The 17,717-nt window shown below is 36.8% G+C and overlaps 2 protein-coding genes across 2 annotated transcripts in view; both read right to left on the reverse strand.

Moving 5' to 3' along the window:
* Window positions 1–212: 212 nt before the first annotated feature.
* On the reverse strand, window positions 213–11,077 carry lpcat2 (lysophosphatidylcholine acyltransferase 2). Its single transcript, XM_055205406.2, has 14 exons — window positions 10,619–11,077; window positions 9,245–9,387; window positions 8,145–8,362; window positions 6,686–6,798; window positions 5,912–5,972; window positions 5,257–5,315; window positions 4,590–4,624; window positions 4,176–4,230; window positions 3,935–4,017; window positions 3,730–3,855; window positions 3,459–3,612; window positions 2,150–2,248; window positions 900–1,041; window positions 213–790 (listed from the first exon to the last, which is right to left on the reverse strand). The coding sequence occupies exons 1-14, from the start codon at window positions 10,730–10,732 to the stop codon at window positions 612–614; spliced, it is 1,581 nt and encodes a 526-aa protein (XP_055061381.1). The 5' UTR covers window positions 10,733–11,077; the 3' UTR covers window positions 213–611.
* A 727-nt stretch (window positions 11,078–11,804) lies between these two features.
* mmp2 (matrix metallopeptidase 2) overlaps window positions 11,805–17,717 on the reverse strand; it is a 29,144-nt gene continuing 23,231 nt past the window's right edge. Inside the window, exons 10-13 of the mRNA XM_073859035.1 lie at window positions 17,162–17,298; window positions 14,450–14,613; window positions 13,655–13,760; window positions 11,805–12,779 (exon numbers count right to left, since the gene is read on the reverse strand). Coding sequence (XP_073715136.1) covers window positions 12,676–12,779; window positions 13,655–13,760; window positions 14,450–14,613; window positions 17,162–17,298 — 511 coding nt within the window. The 3' untranslated portion in view covers window positions 11,805–12,675. The remainder of the gene's footprint in view (window positions 12,780–13,654; window positions 13,761–14,449; window positions 14,614–17,161; window positions 17,299–17,717) is intronic.

The following is a 17,717-nucleotide window of genomic DNA, read 5'->3' on the forward strand; positions in this document are numbered from 1 at the left end:
AAACAACATGCAAAGCAAAACCTTTGATTACAAACACACGTACTGCACCAAAGTCCCTCAGCACAGAGAAAGAGTGAGAGAACAAAATAATTGTTTGAGAATTATGCATTAGAAATCTCTTTTAAAGCACTTTTTAAAATATTAACTTTTCAAGATTAACACAAAGTTTTGAAAAGGAGACCTGCATGTAAAGCATTCAGTAAAGACATCCATCAATTTTATCCCTTTCTTTTTTATTATTTGAAGATGATATGCAATCTGCAAATAATGAAAAATTAAGTTTAAGCTACAAACATTATATAAAAAACCTAATTGGAATAAAACATAATTTTGTGTTGCAACAGGAAAATAATTGTTATAGCATATTCATACATACAGTATTCGCCATTTGTAAACACTGATCCAAAAGCATTTAAATAAAACATTAAATAGTTTATAAAATATTTGATGGGGTACACAGAAACCAAAACTACTCAACTATATAACAGCACATGTGCTTTTACGGATAACACTCAACCCAAGCTTAAGGCACATTTTCAAATGGCGTGTCAGAATCTTAGAGCTGAATGCCTTTCTTGAGCTTCATTGTAGCTTCACCTTCTCCTGCCGTGTCAATCGTCTTTTTTTTCCGAGGTGCTGCTCTCTTGGGGATCATCACGACGAGGGCAATGAAAAAAGCCGTTATATTCGGACTCCTCGCTCTGGAGAGCCTGGTATCGCTGTAACTCGATGTAGGTGGTGAAGAGCTTGGCATATTCAGGGTGGGTGAGAGCAAATGTACAGAACTCATCTGAGGAGAGAGAGAGAGAGAGAGATGTAGGCAAAGTGTAGACTCACAGGTGGATGCCAGTTAAGGCGAGGGCAAGAAAAATCTAATTTGCTAAATTTGCCAAACATACCATAAGTGATGTGTCCAGATCCATCTGCATCGATCTCATTGAAGAGACTGTGTACATCAAGATCACACACTCCGAGAGCAGATCGTAGCAAACCGCTGAACTCCTCTTGTGTGATACGGTTGTCCTGATCAATGTCGAAAAGCTACAAAGAGAGTTCACAAGCATGAATGAAATTTTCACATTTCTCTGATTTTCCCCCATTTGCTCTACTGATGTCAGGTTGCATGTGGTTTCTTTTTATACACTAGTTTCAGTTTTCTGTTAACCACGACTACTATACTCTATGCTGTTATGGGTTAACTGAACATAACCACACCGCTTTACTGAAAAAAATGCAGTATGAGATTAAAACAATGTGGTTTTGCAAATCAATTCAACCTACTATTTTAAAGCTTAGACTAACTATTACATACCTCTCTTTTTTCAACGCGTGCACTTAACCGTAGTACAGTGCATCCATTTAGCCTAGCCCCATTCATTCATTCATTCATTAGGATCCAAACAGGGATGAATTTAGAAGCCACCAAACATTTCCATGTTTTCACTATTTAAAGACTGTTACATAAGTAATTACACGAGTAAAGGAACATTCACATTATAACGATAAATATAATGTTAACGAAAACGATAACTATATAAGCAGCCACATTATATGGATAACTTCATGCTAATTCGCATCTCACTGAATATGTACATTCAGCCTTACCTTTTGGCGTAGTCAGTTTCGTAGGAAAAAAGCATTACGTAGTGAATTTCATAGCAACTGCATCAGCGCTGGATAGGTCTACCTGAGGTAATTTTATGTTATAGACCTCCACATTAAGCTTTTCCACTGTCATTTCAAGTGCAACTTGAAGTTAAAATAGATTTGATTGGCTGTCAAGGGTTTGTCGTTCATCAGATGGGGAAAAAAACTCGCTCAGAAAGTGATCCAAACGATATCGTTTATTGTATCTTTATCGTTATAGTTACGGTGTAAACAGTTTTTTGTCTTTAATACAAAACAATTTTCAAAACTATATTTTGTTTTATAGTTATAGGTATAATGTGAAAGGCCCTTAAGTATGGTGGCACAAAATAAAACGTGGTGATTTTTTAAGCGGATAAAAATGAGAACTTTATTGTATGGCGGAAGAGCACTTAGTTGGTGCTAGGCTAAATGGAGGTAGGAATTAATTTGTCTAAGTTGAGGGAAAAACATCTCTTTTGTTTTCCTTTAAGTTTTGACTGTGATAAGATGACACCATTACCATAAAAGCAGTCTGAATTACTTCCTCAGTATTTGCTGGTCGGCACAAAACCGTGACACCAATGACATACTCTCTGAAATCAATGGTGCCATCACCATCCTGCAGAAAGACACAGAAAACATCTGTTTTAAATAGGCCACACTGTAAGTGAGTCCTGAGATAAACATTTTAAAGGGACACTTCAGCGATTTAAGCTTTGTATTGTTAGAACCCCAGTCATGTTTTAGAATGGTCGTGCATCATTCCCTTAGTTTTCCCTAAGACGGGAGAAATACAGATTTCAGTGTTGCACTTCCTTCTTCAGCTGCCATCTTTATGCTAAGCTAAGCTAACAGACGTTGTGTAGCGAGCCAGACTTCAAATCACAATAATAGTAATCGATATGATATGGAAGAGGGTGATTTCGCAAGCGTGATGCTCTAATCCGCTGTTCATTGCACCTTTATGAGTCACAATACAGCAAAGAGGTGAGCCGGAGCCTGGGCTTCGGCTGTCTAGAGGAGCCCGGGGAAGACCGCGCAAATCCTCGGCCTCTGCTGCGTAGGGAAGCCCGGACTGGCTAGAGCTTGGACGGACTAGTAGTGGCTGTACTCTTGCTGTGTGCTTTCTGTATAACATTTCCGCATCAGATCAGGATATGGACGTTTGTTTGGTGAATGGTCTCGGACAAGAAGAGGTACTTTGCGCGTGTTTATTTCACAAACGTGTTTCGGTTTACGAGCACAAGCGCTGGGCCAGCGCGTCTGTGGAGTATACATATTGTGTGCAGGATGCAGCATTTTCTTCTTTGGGAATATACATGTTTGGCCAAGCACTCAAAAATAAATCAGAAACTAAATGAAGCTTGCTCCTACCCAAGCTTTGTACCGTAAATGGACAGGGGTGTCCTGGATACTTATTTTAAAATCCTAAACTGGAAGCGACAGCCAAAGCCTGCAGGGATAAACGGACGTCTGACTAAAGTGAGATTTTTTTTTATTTTCTTGGTTATACTAACGTGGCATTTGTGTACACAATAGCATATCTGAGCGGTGTTCCAATTAATGGGAGTGGCTTGCAGCGCTGTGCATTGTGGTGCATTGTGGGATTTGTAGTTTTCCATACAAATGCGCCCTAAAGTCACTTTCTGTCTTTTCACGGTCAAATAGGCACAAAATTCAAAATTTATGTTACTTTCCACTACAAACATGACCCACTTTCAATAAAGATTAATGTTTCTATCGATGAAATTTCCCTTTAATGAAACGAATAATGCCTCTTGTCTCAAACATTCACATCACATTTTAAGTATTTGAAAAATAAAGCTCACCCTATCAAACAGAGAGAAGAGCTCCTTCAGAGGTGGGCTGATGGGTATTTTTAGAAAGCTGGCAAACTCTTCAATTGTGATCCTTCCACCTTTGCACGAACAGGCCATGTTTGCAAAAGTCTCCAACTCCTTCTTTAGATTGTCCCATTTTAGTCTGAATTTACAATAGAAACATAAAAAGCTTAATAGCTGTCATAGGCTTTCATTTTGTGAGTCTTGAGACTTACCAAGAATATATATATATATATTTGTGTAATGCATACTGCCGTACTTTAATTTCATGCTGATCTTGGTAAACTCCACGAGTCCTGTCTCCATAGGCAGGGTCAATTCTCCAGCTGCTATCATGAGACGGCAGTCTTCATAAGTGTGGTCTGTGACTGGAAGGGCCAAAGACCTAGCAAAACATACACAGACGTTGGTCCAGATAGTATTTTATCTGGCCAGTAAGGAAATGCCTAAAAGTGTATGCTTACTTTGCCATGACAGCTCTTACTGACTGAGCAAACTTTGTTGGACACTTTTTCTCAGCCTCTGTAGGAATCCAAGGAGGAAGAAACTAAAACACAGACACAGTCAGATATTTACCAAAATTATTTGCAAGACCGTTGTTAGCTGTTTATCAGGGTTAACTTGTGATCATCTTTAGATTTACACTGCTCTAAACACCTTCTTGAGATGCTTTTGAAAAATTTCCCATGTTGTACAATCACAAACCTCAATCTCCACCGTTGTATAGAGCTGACAGAGCGTTAGCAGCAGTAGTTTGGCCCTAAAACAGGAACTTGTGGTGAGTGCCCAAAAGAACAGTATTTTCAGGAAGCATTGCCTTTTTACACTCATAAATGCGCAACTTCCATTACAACATACTTCCACAACTACAAATAAAGCATATCTAAGTGATGTGCAAGATTCGTTCAGCAAATGCACATGAGGTAAGATTGAGATTTGAAACTGATAATTCAGTCAAGCAGCAGTCTTGTAACAGTGTTTCTGCATCATCATGCATCCGCCTTTCAATCTGATGATCTTCTTTTATGGTTTTGGGGGTTTTTTTACTGGTAAAGGCTTAATTTTAGGGGTGTCAAACACGCGATGACCATTTTATTAATTATCATTAATATTACTTACATTTTTGGACCCTGCCATGTCCATGTGATTGTGTCCTGCACATAAAAGAAAAGAAGAAAACTGTAGAAAATCTATCATTTTCAAAATTCATAAGTTCATAATAATGCTGGAATGCATGTTGTTTGCACATGAGATGAGCAGAAGATTGTAAGACAACTCAGTTGAGAGACTGAAATACAAATACTCATATTTATAGATTATATTAAAGGGGACATTTCACAAGACTTTTTTGTCCGCAGAGTACTTCTGTAAAGTTTTAGCTCAAAATACCATATAGATCATTTATTTTAACATGTTAAAATTGCCACTTTGTAGGTGTTTGCAAAAATGTGCCATTTTGCATGTGTTCTTTAAAATGCAAATGAGCTGATCACTGCACTAAATGGCAGTACCGTGGTTGGATAGTGCATATTAAGGGGCGGTTATATCCTCTTCTGACATCACAAGGGGAGCCAAATTTCAATGACCTATTTTTTCACATGCTTGCAGAGAATGGTTTACCAAAACTAAGTTACTGGGTTGATCTTTTTCACATTTTCTAGGTTGATAGAAGCACAATTTTAGCACTTAAACATGAAAAAAGTCAGATTTTAGTGATATGTCCCCTTTAAAGTCTACTTGGTTATAATGGATTATTTTGTATTCTATGTTTAAAATGTATACTGACCAACTTATTTGGGTATTTGATAACAACTGGCTGTACTGGGACACCTGGGATGAAGGCACCTATTTGGGGCAAAAAGAGTAACACATGAGAACCTTTTATTCATTCATTTTGTTCATTTTGTTTTTGCCTTCTAACTCAAGATCTTAGTACAAAAGTCTTCTGTCTTCTCTAAATGCCTGTCTGACACTATTGATCACTCCATGCCCTACAGTACAGGTCAGGTAACAGCTATCTGAGTGTTAGGATCACAACTGGTAGATCAATGAATATTAATGAAGCAAACACTGCCTTCTTGTTTGGACTTCGAACAGAATGTAGAATGCACATATTGTGACAGTTAATAACACAATGACCTATAATGAATTATCAAGGTCTTATGCAAATGATACGATATGTAAAACCCTCTCACAGACAAAGTAAAATACTCCCTCTATCTACAATGTGCTGCTGGTTTCCCTGAACCCAGCAAGCCTGAACAGTGCACCTAAACCCAGTGTGTGTCACTTTGTATGCCTTTGCAGTAGGTAAACCGATTATCTGGTAACATAACAGCAACATGATTGTCATGTGATGAAAATAATATCCATACATAAAGCAATACATAATAACAAAATTAAGCTTATAAAGAAAAATAAAGAAAAGACATTCTTCTTACCTTGTTTGAAAGTAATGAGACATGATCTGTTTGTACATGTTCCTTCAGGAAAAAGGAGGACCTAGAGTAGAACAGAAACAAAAATTGATGGGTTCAACATGTAGCTACTGTGTCATGTTGGCTGAATTTGGATGCAAATACTCTAACTTTACAATATAATATTATAATACTGTATGCCTCATTACATATCATACATATAGGATTTTAAAGTTTAACTTATTAATACAGCTCACAGCTTGTTTCACAAAACATTTAACCTTTAATGGGGGGGGGTAATTTTTGAAAAACACCAAAACCCACTTGTAGCCAATCAGCAGTAAGGGGCGTGTCTAATAACCAACACCGTTGCCTGGGTTGCATATGTGTGGGACGGGTCTATCAAATAAAGGTCCAGATTCTATTGTGGTAGGGGCGTGATGTTTAGGTGATTTCAAATGTCAACATTGGCTTTCAGATATAATGGATCCTGCCTTTAACAATGTGTATTTTAAAAAGCTACAATGTTAGAGAGATTGTTTTTATGAAGGACGTTTAAGAACCGGACGTTTCTCTCACTAGCTAAGGAAGTAAAAGTACATTGGGTCAAGAGTAATTTCCTGCTTTTAAAAGTTGGAACGTTGTCTGAAATGCGATTGAACTTGCAATCTTGTTTTTACCAAGTGTGAATAGTAGTGTAGCAGCTTAATCATTCATGGTTAATACAGTAAGACATGGCATGTTACGTTTACAAGTATAAGCATTCAGTGCAGATCTGGTAGAAGTGGAGATACTCACCTGTGGCCAGTGGCCACCTGACTTTGCTCTCCTTTCAATCTCAAGAACAGTGTTTCGACGAGAGTCCGGATCCGTGCGTAAAACAAGCACTGGTTGCACACATCTCAAAAACCCTGGAGATTATAAAGTGCACTTAAATCTTTCAATATTTAGACAATATATAAAGTAATAATAAATAATGTCATTTTTGCATGTGGTTCATAATTTTTAAAAAGGATAATGTAAACACCCTACAGTAAAAAAACCTGGTAACTGATTAACAGAATTAAAAAAACCTTTACGTAAACAGAAAAATACTGTAACCGATTTAATATTTACATTTGATTGTAAAATAATGTTAAAACTATGGTTATTGAATGTAAAAGATCTGAATTACTTTTGTTTTTTTGTAAGTTAAAACAACAAGTCGCCATAAAATTGTCAGTAAAAACAGTAATAATTCCTTCGGTGACCCTTCACATTTGATGATAGGTAATTTAAATAAGCACATTTCTTCTTATAGTTGTCGGCGGTTTCGCACTTGAGCCTGGTTTCACAGACAAGGCTTAGCTAAAGCCAGAAATAGGCCTTAGTTAAATTTAAGCTTTTTTATAAACATGCCTTAGAAAAAGATGTTACTGGTGTGTATCTTAATACAGACCATTGATTTGTACATGCAAGTTGTATTCAGTTGAGACACCTCAAACATTTACTGTCATACATATCAAGTAATGGAATAAACAAAACTTTGCTGTAAATTATCTGGTTAAGAATAGTCAAATATACAAAATGTTTCAGCGATGCATACAATTTTGTCACCATACTTTTAGTAAACAACTGCAGAGTTGTTTACACATTTAATGTATATTTTACTGGGTGTTTTTTGCCAACAACAGCTGATTTTTTATTATGCGACGGTTTCCCAGACAGGCCTTATCCAAGTCCCAGACTAATATATCAGTGCCATTGTTTTGTCTCTACATGCACACCAGTATTGCATTTTGTAAGGTTTGTTTGTAGAAAATATTTAAATGTCCTAATATAACCAAGGCCTAGTAATCTAAACCCTGTCTGGAAAACCGCCCTATATATAATTCGTTTTAGGAGGGATAAATCCACACTCAGTGATGACACTAAAAGAAAAGGCCTCTGTCCTGCTTTCATTATGAACCTAACTGATACATATGAGAAGCCCAGATGCAAAAGCCAATAAATGCTGCCACCATCAAAAATGAGATGTTCTCGGCACATACTATATGATTATTAAATACTTCCACCTCAAATCTGCCTAATCCCGGTCTCAGGCCATAAATAAATACCACTTTGTTTTTTGTTGCAAATTAACAAGAAAGCATGTCAGATGTACTTAGAGGGTGCTGCATCTGAGCTCTTCATACTGTATATACACTAAAACTTTTACATTTCCCATTTGTGTTTCCAATTTGTATAAACTTGTATATTTTAAATATCAATTATTTACTTCCAAAGACGGGTGCATCCAAAGACTCTATCCGGGATACAGTAGAGGGCAGACCAGCTTCGATACTGACAATGGCATCAAAGAAAGAAGAGTGAGGAGCCACGGCTAGAATCGGAGCTTCCGCACTGCTGGCCTGCTTGCCCTTCACTACGACCCTGAAGCCCATCCCAAAGTAATAAAGCCGACCCAGAAAGGTCATCACTCTTTGACGCAGAAACCTGCCCACAAACACACACAAAAAACACAAAGGAAATTACTAGTGAGCCAACAGGGAATTGAAACAACATATTTGCATGTGTGGATGTGCACTGAACACGGATACAAAAGTATTGCATCAACAGCTTTCACACTGATATGCTCATCATGATCTACATCATGTTGCTTTATCAGTTAATCAGTAACCACATCCCTCCAACAGCAACAGTCATGTTACTAAGCTGAGAGTTTATTAATCTGATCAAAAAAAAAAAAAAAAAATGTTAATTCAGAGTCATTTCTAAGAAATGATGAGTAACATGAAAAACAGAATGAAAGGGTTAGTATCACTTTTCAACAGACAGGTCAATAACAGAGTTTAAACCATACACTCAACTCACCAAATATTCACACCTCTCATACGAAAACCACATACGACAAACTCTATGTCTATTTCTATACAAGGTGTCAAATTTATAAAGAAAAATTCACACACCCACACAAAACCGCACGGCCTATCAGAAATAACCTTGAATATACATTTACTGAGTTAAACAATTACTCTTCAGCATACAGCAAACGTACAAATCACAAACTAATCTTGGGCTGAAGTGTACATACTGAGGCGATATCTCTAAAAGACTGGAATGTAAATCCACTACTCATAAAAATAAATGATACGCGTAACAACAAATTTATATATGTAGACACCTTTTGTGGAGAGAGGTGAGAGACAGCCAGATAATAACCAGCTAAAATTTGCTATGCAAATGGCTAGTTATGACTTGCAGGTCATCCATCCCAATCCAAAAACAATGTCTTAAATTGGATTGTGGCAACCAGAGAGGCCAGAGAAAAATCTACCGTGTTAATGTGTAACATGCGTCAAAGTAAAAAGTATTTACCTTCTCCAGCCAGTCATGGGCTCCACGGCTCCTTTCAAAGGCTGATGAAATGTTATTGCGACAGCGACCGGCCACATGACCATCAGGACGAGAAGCAAGAAAATTGCGCGGAGCGGCACAAGGATGATTCCCAGAAGAAAACACTACACAGTGGGCCAGATAAAGAGACACACATAATGAACATCAATTTAACCGAAGGAAGTATCAAAAATAAGACATCTTTTGTTGCATATACACTAACAGGAGGAATTTGACATCACTGAGCTTTATAACACTATATGCTTGACATGTAAGAAGCCTAAGGAGAATATGCATGAAACAAATCATAAGGAGAACTAAGGTGATTTTTTGCATGCAATTTACTGTAACTGTCAAAACTTTATTTTACAGTACGTGTACCCACCTTGTACACATATGTCAAACATGTTGTACTTACAGACAAGTGTGTGGTACCCACTTCCGAGTATACACATGGCTACCAAATAGTATCATTACCGTACCCACCAGTGGTACACACCTGGTAGTGACTATGTAACTCTAGATAAGTACTAGGTAAGCTACATACTGTAATAACGACCAAGTATGTACCCCTGGCAAGTACAATAATACCACCTAACCACCATCTGGATTCCCAAAAGTAAGTACTACACATCTGTCACATATTTACCATATATGCACAAGGCAAGCACAAGCACTGCCAAACAAAGTGCTACCACTTTATCACATGACAATCTAGCTAGAATATGATCACGTCAACTCTGAAAATAAATATGATAATGTTAAAGAAAGTGATAATGTAAATATCCTAAGTACATTCATTCCTACTTCTTCATATGCCCTGTATCTCTCAGTAAATCTTATTGCTCTTTGCAATAAATATATTTTTCTGTATTACTGTTTTATTATATTTTACTTCTTAATTTCATTTGTCTTAACTTTAAGTAAGTACCAAAACATTCCTTGTTTGTGCAAGCAAAAGCCCCATCTGATTCTCATAATGCAATACTTGCACATCATGGAACAATAAAAGCACACATCATGGTTAGGTTTCTCACATTACTCTGGTTAACCATGGTTTAAATATAGTTAAAGTGTAGTAACCATGCTTTGTTTTAGTTTTGGTGTATTGATTAAACTAAATTGTAAAACTATGGTTGAACTATATGTTGTAGTAATAATTTGTGGTAACCGCGGTTAAACTATAATATGTATAGTTGTTTTATTTGAAATAACACCACAGTTAATAATCATAAGGGACCTTCATTAAACGCGAAGAACAAAACCCTATACATTTTATAAGATTATTTACTGAAGGAGCATGTACGAGGTCTCATAAATATGCTGTATTATACACACAAAAGAAACAGAACTCACTTTGATTTTCTCGGCTCTGGTTAATTTAAGGTCGTGCACAAATGGATTGAGGACAGCCGGCAGGTTAAGGGAGTGTTGTCTGGGTAGCTCGAGGACTCTCTGCATCGGCGGCATCTTCACTCATCACAGGAGCTCCTTCATATGTCAAAACTTCCCTGTGCGCACTCCTCTCATTACACAATACATAAGCCCGCTACCGCTCTGCGGATGTGACTCAAAACACAGCGCTGTCCAACTAGAGGGCACACAGAAGCACGTGCAGTAGTTGTGTGAAAAAGCGAGTCGAGTTTGTGTTAGCTGATGTGATCGTGTCTGAATAGATAGCTCGCTTGGCTTTGAGACACAGCCTATACGTCGTTTACGTACTTCGTTTACGCACCATCTCTCCCAGACATAGCCTTATTATGCAAATCCTATTTAGTATTTAGTAGTAGGCTACTCTAAACAGTTGGTGCAGTTAATCTTTAAATGTGTTCAAACATACTGTAAAGGGGCAGTTTCCCGGACAGGGATTAGTCAATAAATTGTAAAAGCTGCCCAAACTGAAAACAACTTGCCCTGACATCTCAAAATACACCAGTGCCCTTTGTTTTGCTTCAAAAAGTCTAAACGTTTGGAAACAACAACAATAGGAAGTCCAAAGTTTCTCTATGATAGTGGGAAAAGATAGATTGTCTTGTCTTTTTATTACCGAATAAAACATAATAATATGTTGGTCTTACTTTATAGCCCAATAAACATACCAAATGTAACCTTTTTGTGAACAATATTGTCATCATTATATCAAAACTATGCTCTTTAGAGAATGAACCGCTAGATGTCGCTGTTTGCCTACATGTGACGCCTTATTATGCATGCTTATGTAAATTAGATATTTTTACAGTAGTACACACAGTCGAAATATACAGTACGTGCACATCTGTAAATAACTCTCTCACTTGCATCATATTTAGGCATATAACTATATTTTTATTTCCTATTCCTTGTGTTATGTATGGTAAAGTATATACTGCAATATGTAAGTACTCATACCCTGAAAACCACAATACATTCCTTGTGTGCAAGTGTACACTTGCTGAATAAAGGGAATTCTATGAAGTGTAGTGTAATGATGGAAACCATTTTTATTTGTCAAATAATAGGCTACCCAGTTTTCTTGATTTTTTCTTAAAAGTACTGAATCTCATTTAAATGATAATTATTCTTTATTTTAGAGAGATAGTGACAAAGTGCACAAAGTATACAATAAAACAATAAAATATAAACAGTTTGCATATGTCATAAAAACCTACAAAAGAGAGAAAATAGTACAAATGATTATTAACCAGTATTCTCATGATACTTGCTTGACATGAGTCCATCATGCAACAAACTCTATACAGTCTTCAGGCAACCCGTGCCTTGAATCTCTCTGTATCATGAGAAGAAAAAACGAGACTAACAAGACTGATGTGCTTTGACAGTTATTTGGTCTCTGTGTTGACAACACAATTATCATGTATAAAAATGTGTCCTCTTATAAAACACAGGCATTTTAATGTATAGTATTTGCTACATAATAAAACATGAATTAAGTCCTTAATCTGAGAACTTGAGCACTATTATAAAATTACAATTGTGCTTTTAAGACATTTTTGGATTTATTCTGTGCAAATTAATATAAAACAATCAAAACAAAAAATAAAGATACATCTCACTGACACTACTGCCACCTTTATATGCAAATGGAAAAATGCCAGCAGTCCTTAAAAATCAGACACACACATGGGTTACATTTGTTAAGGGGCGGAAACCATAATAAACACTAAAAATAAAAAAGCAACATCCCAAATTATGATAAAACCATAATAAAAATGCCTTTTTTGCCTATATTTAACATGCAGGGATGATCCAGCCAGTCAAACTGTCAGACATCTCTGGTTAGCTAACTCGAAATCTGAATAACCAAGGAAGGCAGAATGGTAAATGTGCTGTCATTTGGCAAGGTACCGCTGACCTTGTTTACCTAGTGATGAAGGTTAGGACAGAGTGCCACGAGCTAAATGATCCACTTATGTTCAGCAGCGCAGCCAGTCCTTTTTGACCTCCCCAACTTTGACTGTTTTCAGAGTGCTGTCATCCATTTTGTGATAATGGGAATCTTTGAAGAAGTAGCTAAAACCTGAAAAAACACCATAGAAATGCACAACAAATAAAAAATTTGATAACATTTGACCTTGATTTAAAAGAAATATAATCCATATATTAATAGTACATATTAAATATACAGCTTAATTATACAAAGGATGCGGGTAAGTTATCTATTTCTGTTAACTGACACAATCTTTTACTATGAGTTTCAATTCAGAACATAGAGAAGCAGCTTTTGCTTGCTTAACACCAAACAGCTTAATTACTCACACACACACACACACACACACACACACACACACACACACACACACACACACACACACACACACACACACACACACACACACACACACACACACAGAAACCTTTCAGAGGCTACACAGACTTGTTCTGTTGTGTGCACATAAAGTATGCTTTTTAAGTGCATATGCGTTAACAGGGGAGGTACAATGCATGGGATGTGTATTAAATCATGTGTTTTAAGCACCTTACGTTAAACTGTTAAATACTCTACCCCTCTTCCTCTGTTACACACTGTTTCTCATTTAGAGTGTTTATATTACTGGAAAAATCCTCGTGCTAACCTTGGGCAATATATTGGTAGTTTCATTTTGTTGTTGAAGGCTTAATGCCAACAGTAATTGGGTTGGAAGTAACTACCAAGAATTCTCTACCAGGCTCCAGGTTTGGTCTAACTCATACATACACAAACTGAAAACTGCACACTTTGGATCGGATATCCTTGCAAGAGCCAACAAAACATAGGTGTGGGAGAGGATAGGAGTAAAATGAAAACCCAATTCAGGTTCTTTTACTTCAGAAAGCAATTTGTTAGCAAAGGAATACCACAGACAATGATGGATCTGAAGCCAGGCAACTACATGTAGTTTGTTTATCTCTTACCTTCACCATTAAGACTGAGGGCAGCATCCAGGTCATCGGGCATAAAAGCCCAAGAATCGGCAATAAGTTTAGGGTATCCTGGGTCCATCTTTTTCTTGGCTTCATTGTATCTGAGAGGTAAAGGATAAAAATAGAGGTTACACTTTTATGTTTAATAAATATTTATTTACTCCAGTAAATGAAATGTCAATATAATTAATAAGTAACATTTTATTAGGCTTTATGCATAAATATTAATTAATACCAAAACTAACGAGAAATAACATTGAGCAAAACTTTTATAGCATCTATTTTTCTTCTTTAATAGCAAATTTCTACACATACTTTTATATTTCACTGTTCAAGTAAGTAACATTCATTTATACTGTACATTATAAATTAACATGAATTAACAATAAAAAATAGTTAATGTATTATGAACAAATTAAAATAAACCTAGATCAGTAAGAGCTAAAAATACTATTTATATTTAAAAAATCTTTGGATTTGTTACACGGAAGCAACAAAGCTACCAAAACTTGTTTTAGAAAGTTAATTGTTCACTTGGAAATATTCTTATAAAAGAAATTGCTTCATTGGGTTATTTATTAAAAGAATTTATTCGTAACTGTATTCTGCTTATATATATATATATATATATATATATATATATATATATATATATATATATATATATATATATATATATATATACAGCCATAGTTACCGTCATCTACAACATATTCTTAATTAAACAAAGAAAACAGATCATAATTTAACAGAATAACATTTGTTGGAAAATGTTAAGAAAAAGGAGTATCTCCAAAACTTGCTCCCTGCAAACAGGTATGTCTTCTTGCTCTTGTGAAAGGAGTAGGCAGCATCAATTGCATGTAAATCTGAGGGAAGACCCATGGTGGAAATCTTCTTTGGATAGTCTCTCTCCAGAGTACTGGCCGAATATACCCACATCTCATCACCTATTAGGTGGTTACAAATTATAGTGAAGGTCATTTATTCTTGCTTGACAAGTGGATGCACATGTAAAAATGTATAATGTAAAATATTAAGCAGTTAGAGTTTGTGCCAGCTGCAAGACTGTAGGTAAACATTTCATCCAACGTGTTGTTTTATTACATTTAAATACCATTCTCTACGGATTTAGGACAAACAGAAGCCAACACCTCAGAAGTTCAGCTAATCAGTAAGGGCAAACATCTCATAACTTCATTCATATTATTGAGCTACAACGAACACACTAAACGCAGATCGGAGACTGCAAGATGACGACACATGATACATTTTAATGAAATCAGCCTTACAGCAAATCAGTAAAGATGAAGATCAGTCTGTTTAGATACATTGTTAATAATAATGAGCTACCAGAAAGTGAACAACAAGATGACAACACGCAGGGGTGCGGAAAGCAGGGTTGCTGAGGGGAGCTGAAGCCCCCTCTAACTTTACATGATTGTAAATGCAACACACATTCTGGTTCATTTATATTTATTTAAGAGCACCTATTTCATTGCTATAAAACAACATTATTTTGTGTATTTGGTATAATACAATGTGTTTGCGTGGTTTATGGTTAAAACATACCGTACATTTTTGTCCAGATTTCACTCTCTTCCTGAAACACGGATTAGAAAAACTCTGTGTCCCTGATTGGCCAGCTAATCTGTACGTTGTGATTGGCCTGAATACCTCCGACGTCAGCCGGAAATGTGACGCTCTTTACCATGTTTGAAAGATTCGCTCACAATGCTATGCTAATAGGAGTTAACTTACAGGCTGTGAGTCTGAAGCGGGAGGAATTATCATAATGTTGGTCTTGTCTACATCACCAATCCCAAGAAGTTAACTGTTGCCTAAATTTTGTGTGTTTGCTGTAGTCCAAGAAAAAAGATTTAAGTTGGAGATGATAACTTGCGTCATCGTTTACTAAGCAATAAGCCCCAAGTAGCAGTGGGTTACCAGTGCATTTTATTACAGCCAAGGGGTGTTGTTAGGCAGGACGCGAAGCGGAAGCTAAAACCCCCTTAGCTGTCATAAAATGCACTGTAACACCACTGCTTCGCGGGGGTTATTGCTTTTATAAAACGGTTATTTCATAAGCATAGCAGAATTTCATAAAATGAAACACAAATAAGTTGTAATTATATTAGTACAAATATTACTCTTCCGCCAAACAAAGTAATTCCGCAGAATCTAGTGTGGCTAAAACAGAGTGTAGTTCCCAACCAACACAGACGGAGCAAAGACACAATGGAAATATGATTAAAGACTGTGGTGTTTATTTTTATAAATCAACATTCATCTAAATAAATATACATTAACATTTATATCGTGCAACTGTTGAAGTGATGATCAAATATGTTTGGAAGCATGCTTAACTCTTTCCCCTTCAGCATCTTTATTGATGAGATGGCGCAACAATATTTATTGACATTTATCTGATTATCGCCATTAATTGTGCAATTGTAGACAAATTAAAAATATGATTAAAGACTGTGGTGTTTATTTTCATAAATCAGTATGCAGCAACAGTGGCGCAGTGATACTTATGTAATGCGGTCTGATCCGTGGGTTTACCAGGTTATTTTATCACGGCTTAGAACGCATTTTAACCAATCAGAATGAAGAACCAGAACTGCCCGTTTTATAATTTGTGGTTTGTACCTTTTGCATATTGTTAACATGTACTAATAAGGGTGTCACGATTTCGATTTTAAATCGAAATCGATCGAAATTAAGTCACAACCTCGAACTTCGAATTAAAAAATGGGACCGTCGATGCTGCCGCGCCCCCATGTCACGTCCGGCGGAAAAAACTCAGAGGTACCTTTAAAAACATGCATATCATGAACAGGATTACTACCTAGTGATCTGACTTCGGACAGAGCGCAGCTCTCTGCACGTGCGCGAGAGTGAGAGAGGCGCCATGATGCAGATGGTTATATTTTAAACAAAAAGTAAAGTTTGCCTCAGCTCGCATGAAATGCATAAAACTGAACAAATACGCAAGGATTACTACTTAAGTTTATGTTATGACTTCGGACAGATGCGAGAGCGTGTGCACGTGAGACAGAGAGAAGCGCAGCTGGTCATGACGCACTGGATTTATTTCAAATGCTAGTCCAAGGCGCGCGCATTAAGTGCATGTGCATGCAAGAAGGAATCCTCTCTCTACAAGCTCTCTCGCGAAAAGTGAAGCCCACAAACCCCCAATGCAAGGAAAAGCACGCAATGTGCATGTTAATGGGAAACTATAATAATAATAATAATAATAATAAAAATAATAATGGCATAGCATTTTTTGTCTTTCAAAAAAATAAAGTAAAAATCGAGAATCGAATTGAATCGTGACATTAGAATCGAAAATGTAATTGAATCGAAGATTTGGAGAATCGTGACACCCCTATGTACTAATACACACTTACACACCAAAGGAAATTTAAAACCGTGAATTTGTGGATTGTCTATTTACATTAAGTGCAATGAGATTCCTGTATTATTCTGCATCACCTGCAAAGAAGACAGTCTTCTCCTCCAGAGGGTTCTCATAAGCTGCATCAATCTTCTCTGGAAGATCACTCCAAAATGTTGAGACCAGCATAGGGCCTGTTGGCTTCCTCCGGGCATCAGGAGACCTGAAGAGGAATCTGCAACAGGAGGGGAGAGAAAGAATAAATGAAGAGATCAATGTATTATAACACACCATAAATCAATCATATAATGGTTTGCTTTGAATCTAACAATATCAACAAGCTTGTGTGAGGGGTATGGTAAAGGGTGGGGTGTAGTGAGAAAGGAGAGAGAGAGAGAGAGAGAGAGAGAGAGAGAGAGAGAGAGAGAGAGAGAGAGAGAGAGGCACTTTGGTTACAATAAGGTTATTCACTGAGCAGCTGTTTCTTGTTATGGTTGAAGTCAGTGAGTTAAGATCCACTTGGACATGTCCAAACTTGAATGCTGCCCTAGCTTTAACCACAGCAACAATACTCACCACCCCGGACCTCTTTCCATTGACCTACTTTTCAAAGGCCAAAACATTTAAGTCTCACAGAAGAAGACTTGCGGACTG

This window comes from Misgurnus anguillicaudatus, chromosome 21, assembly GCF_027580225.2.
Source record: "Misgurnus anguillicaudatus chromosome 21, ASM2758022v2, whole genome shotgun sequence".
NCBI classification, from domain to species: Eukaryota; Metazoa; Chordata; class Actinopteri; order Cypriniformes; family Cobitidae; genus Misgurnus; species Misgurnus anguillicaudatus.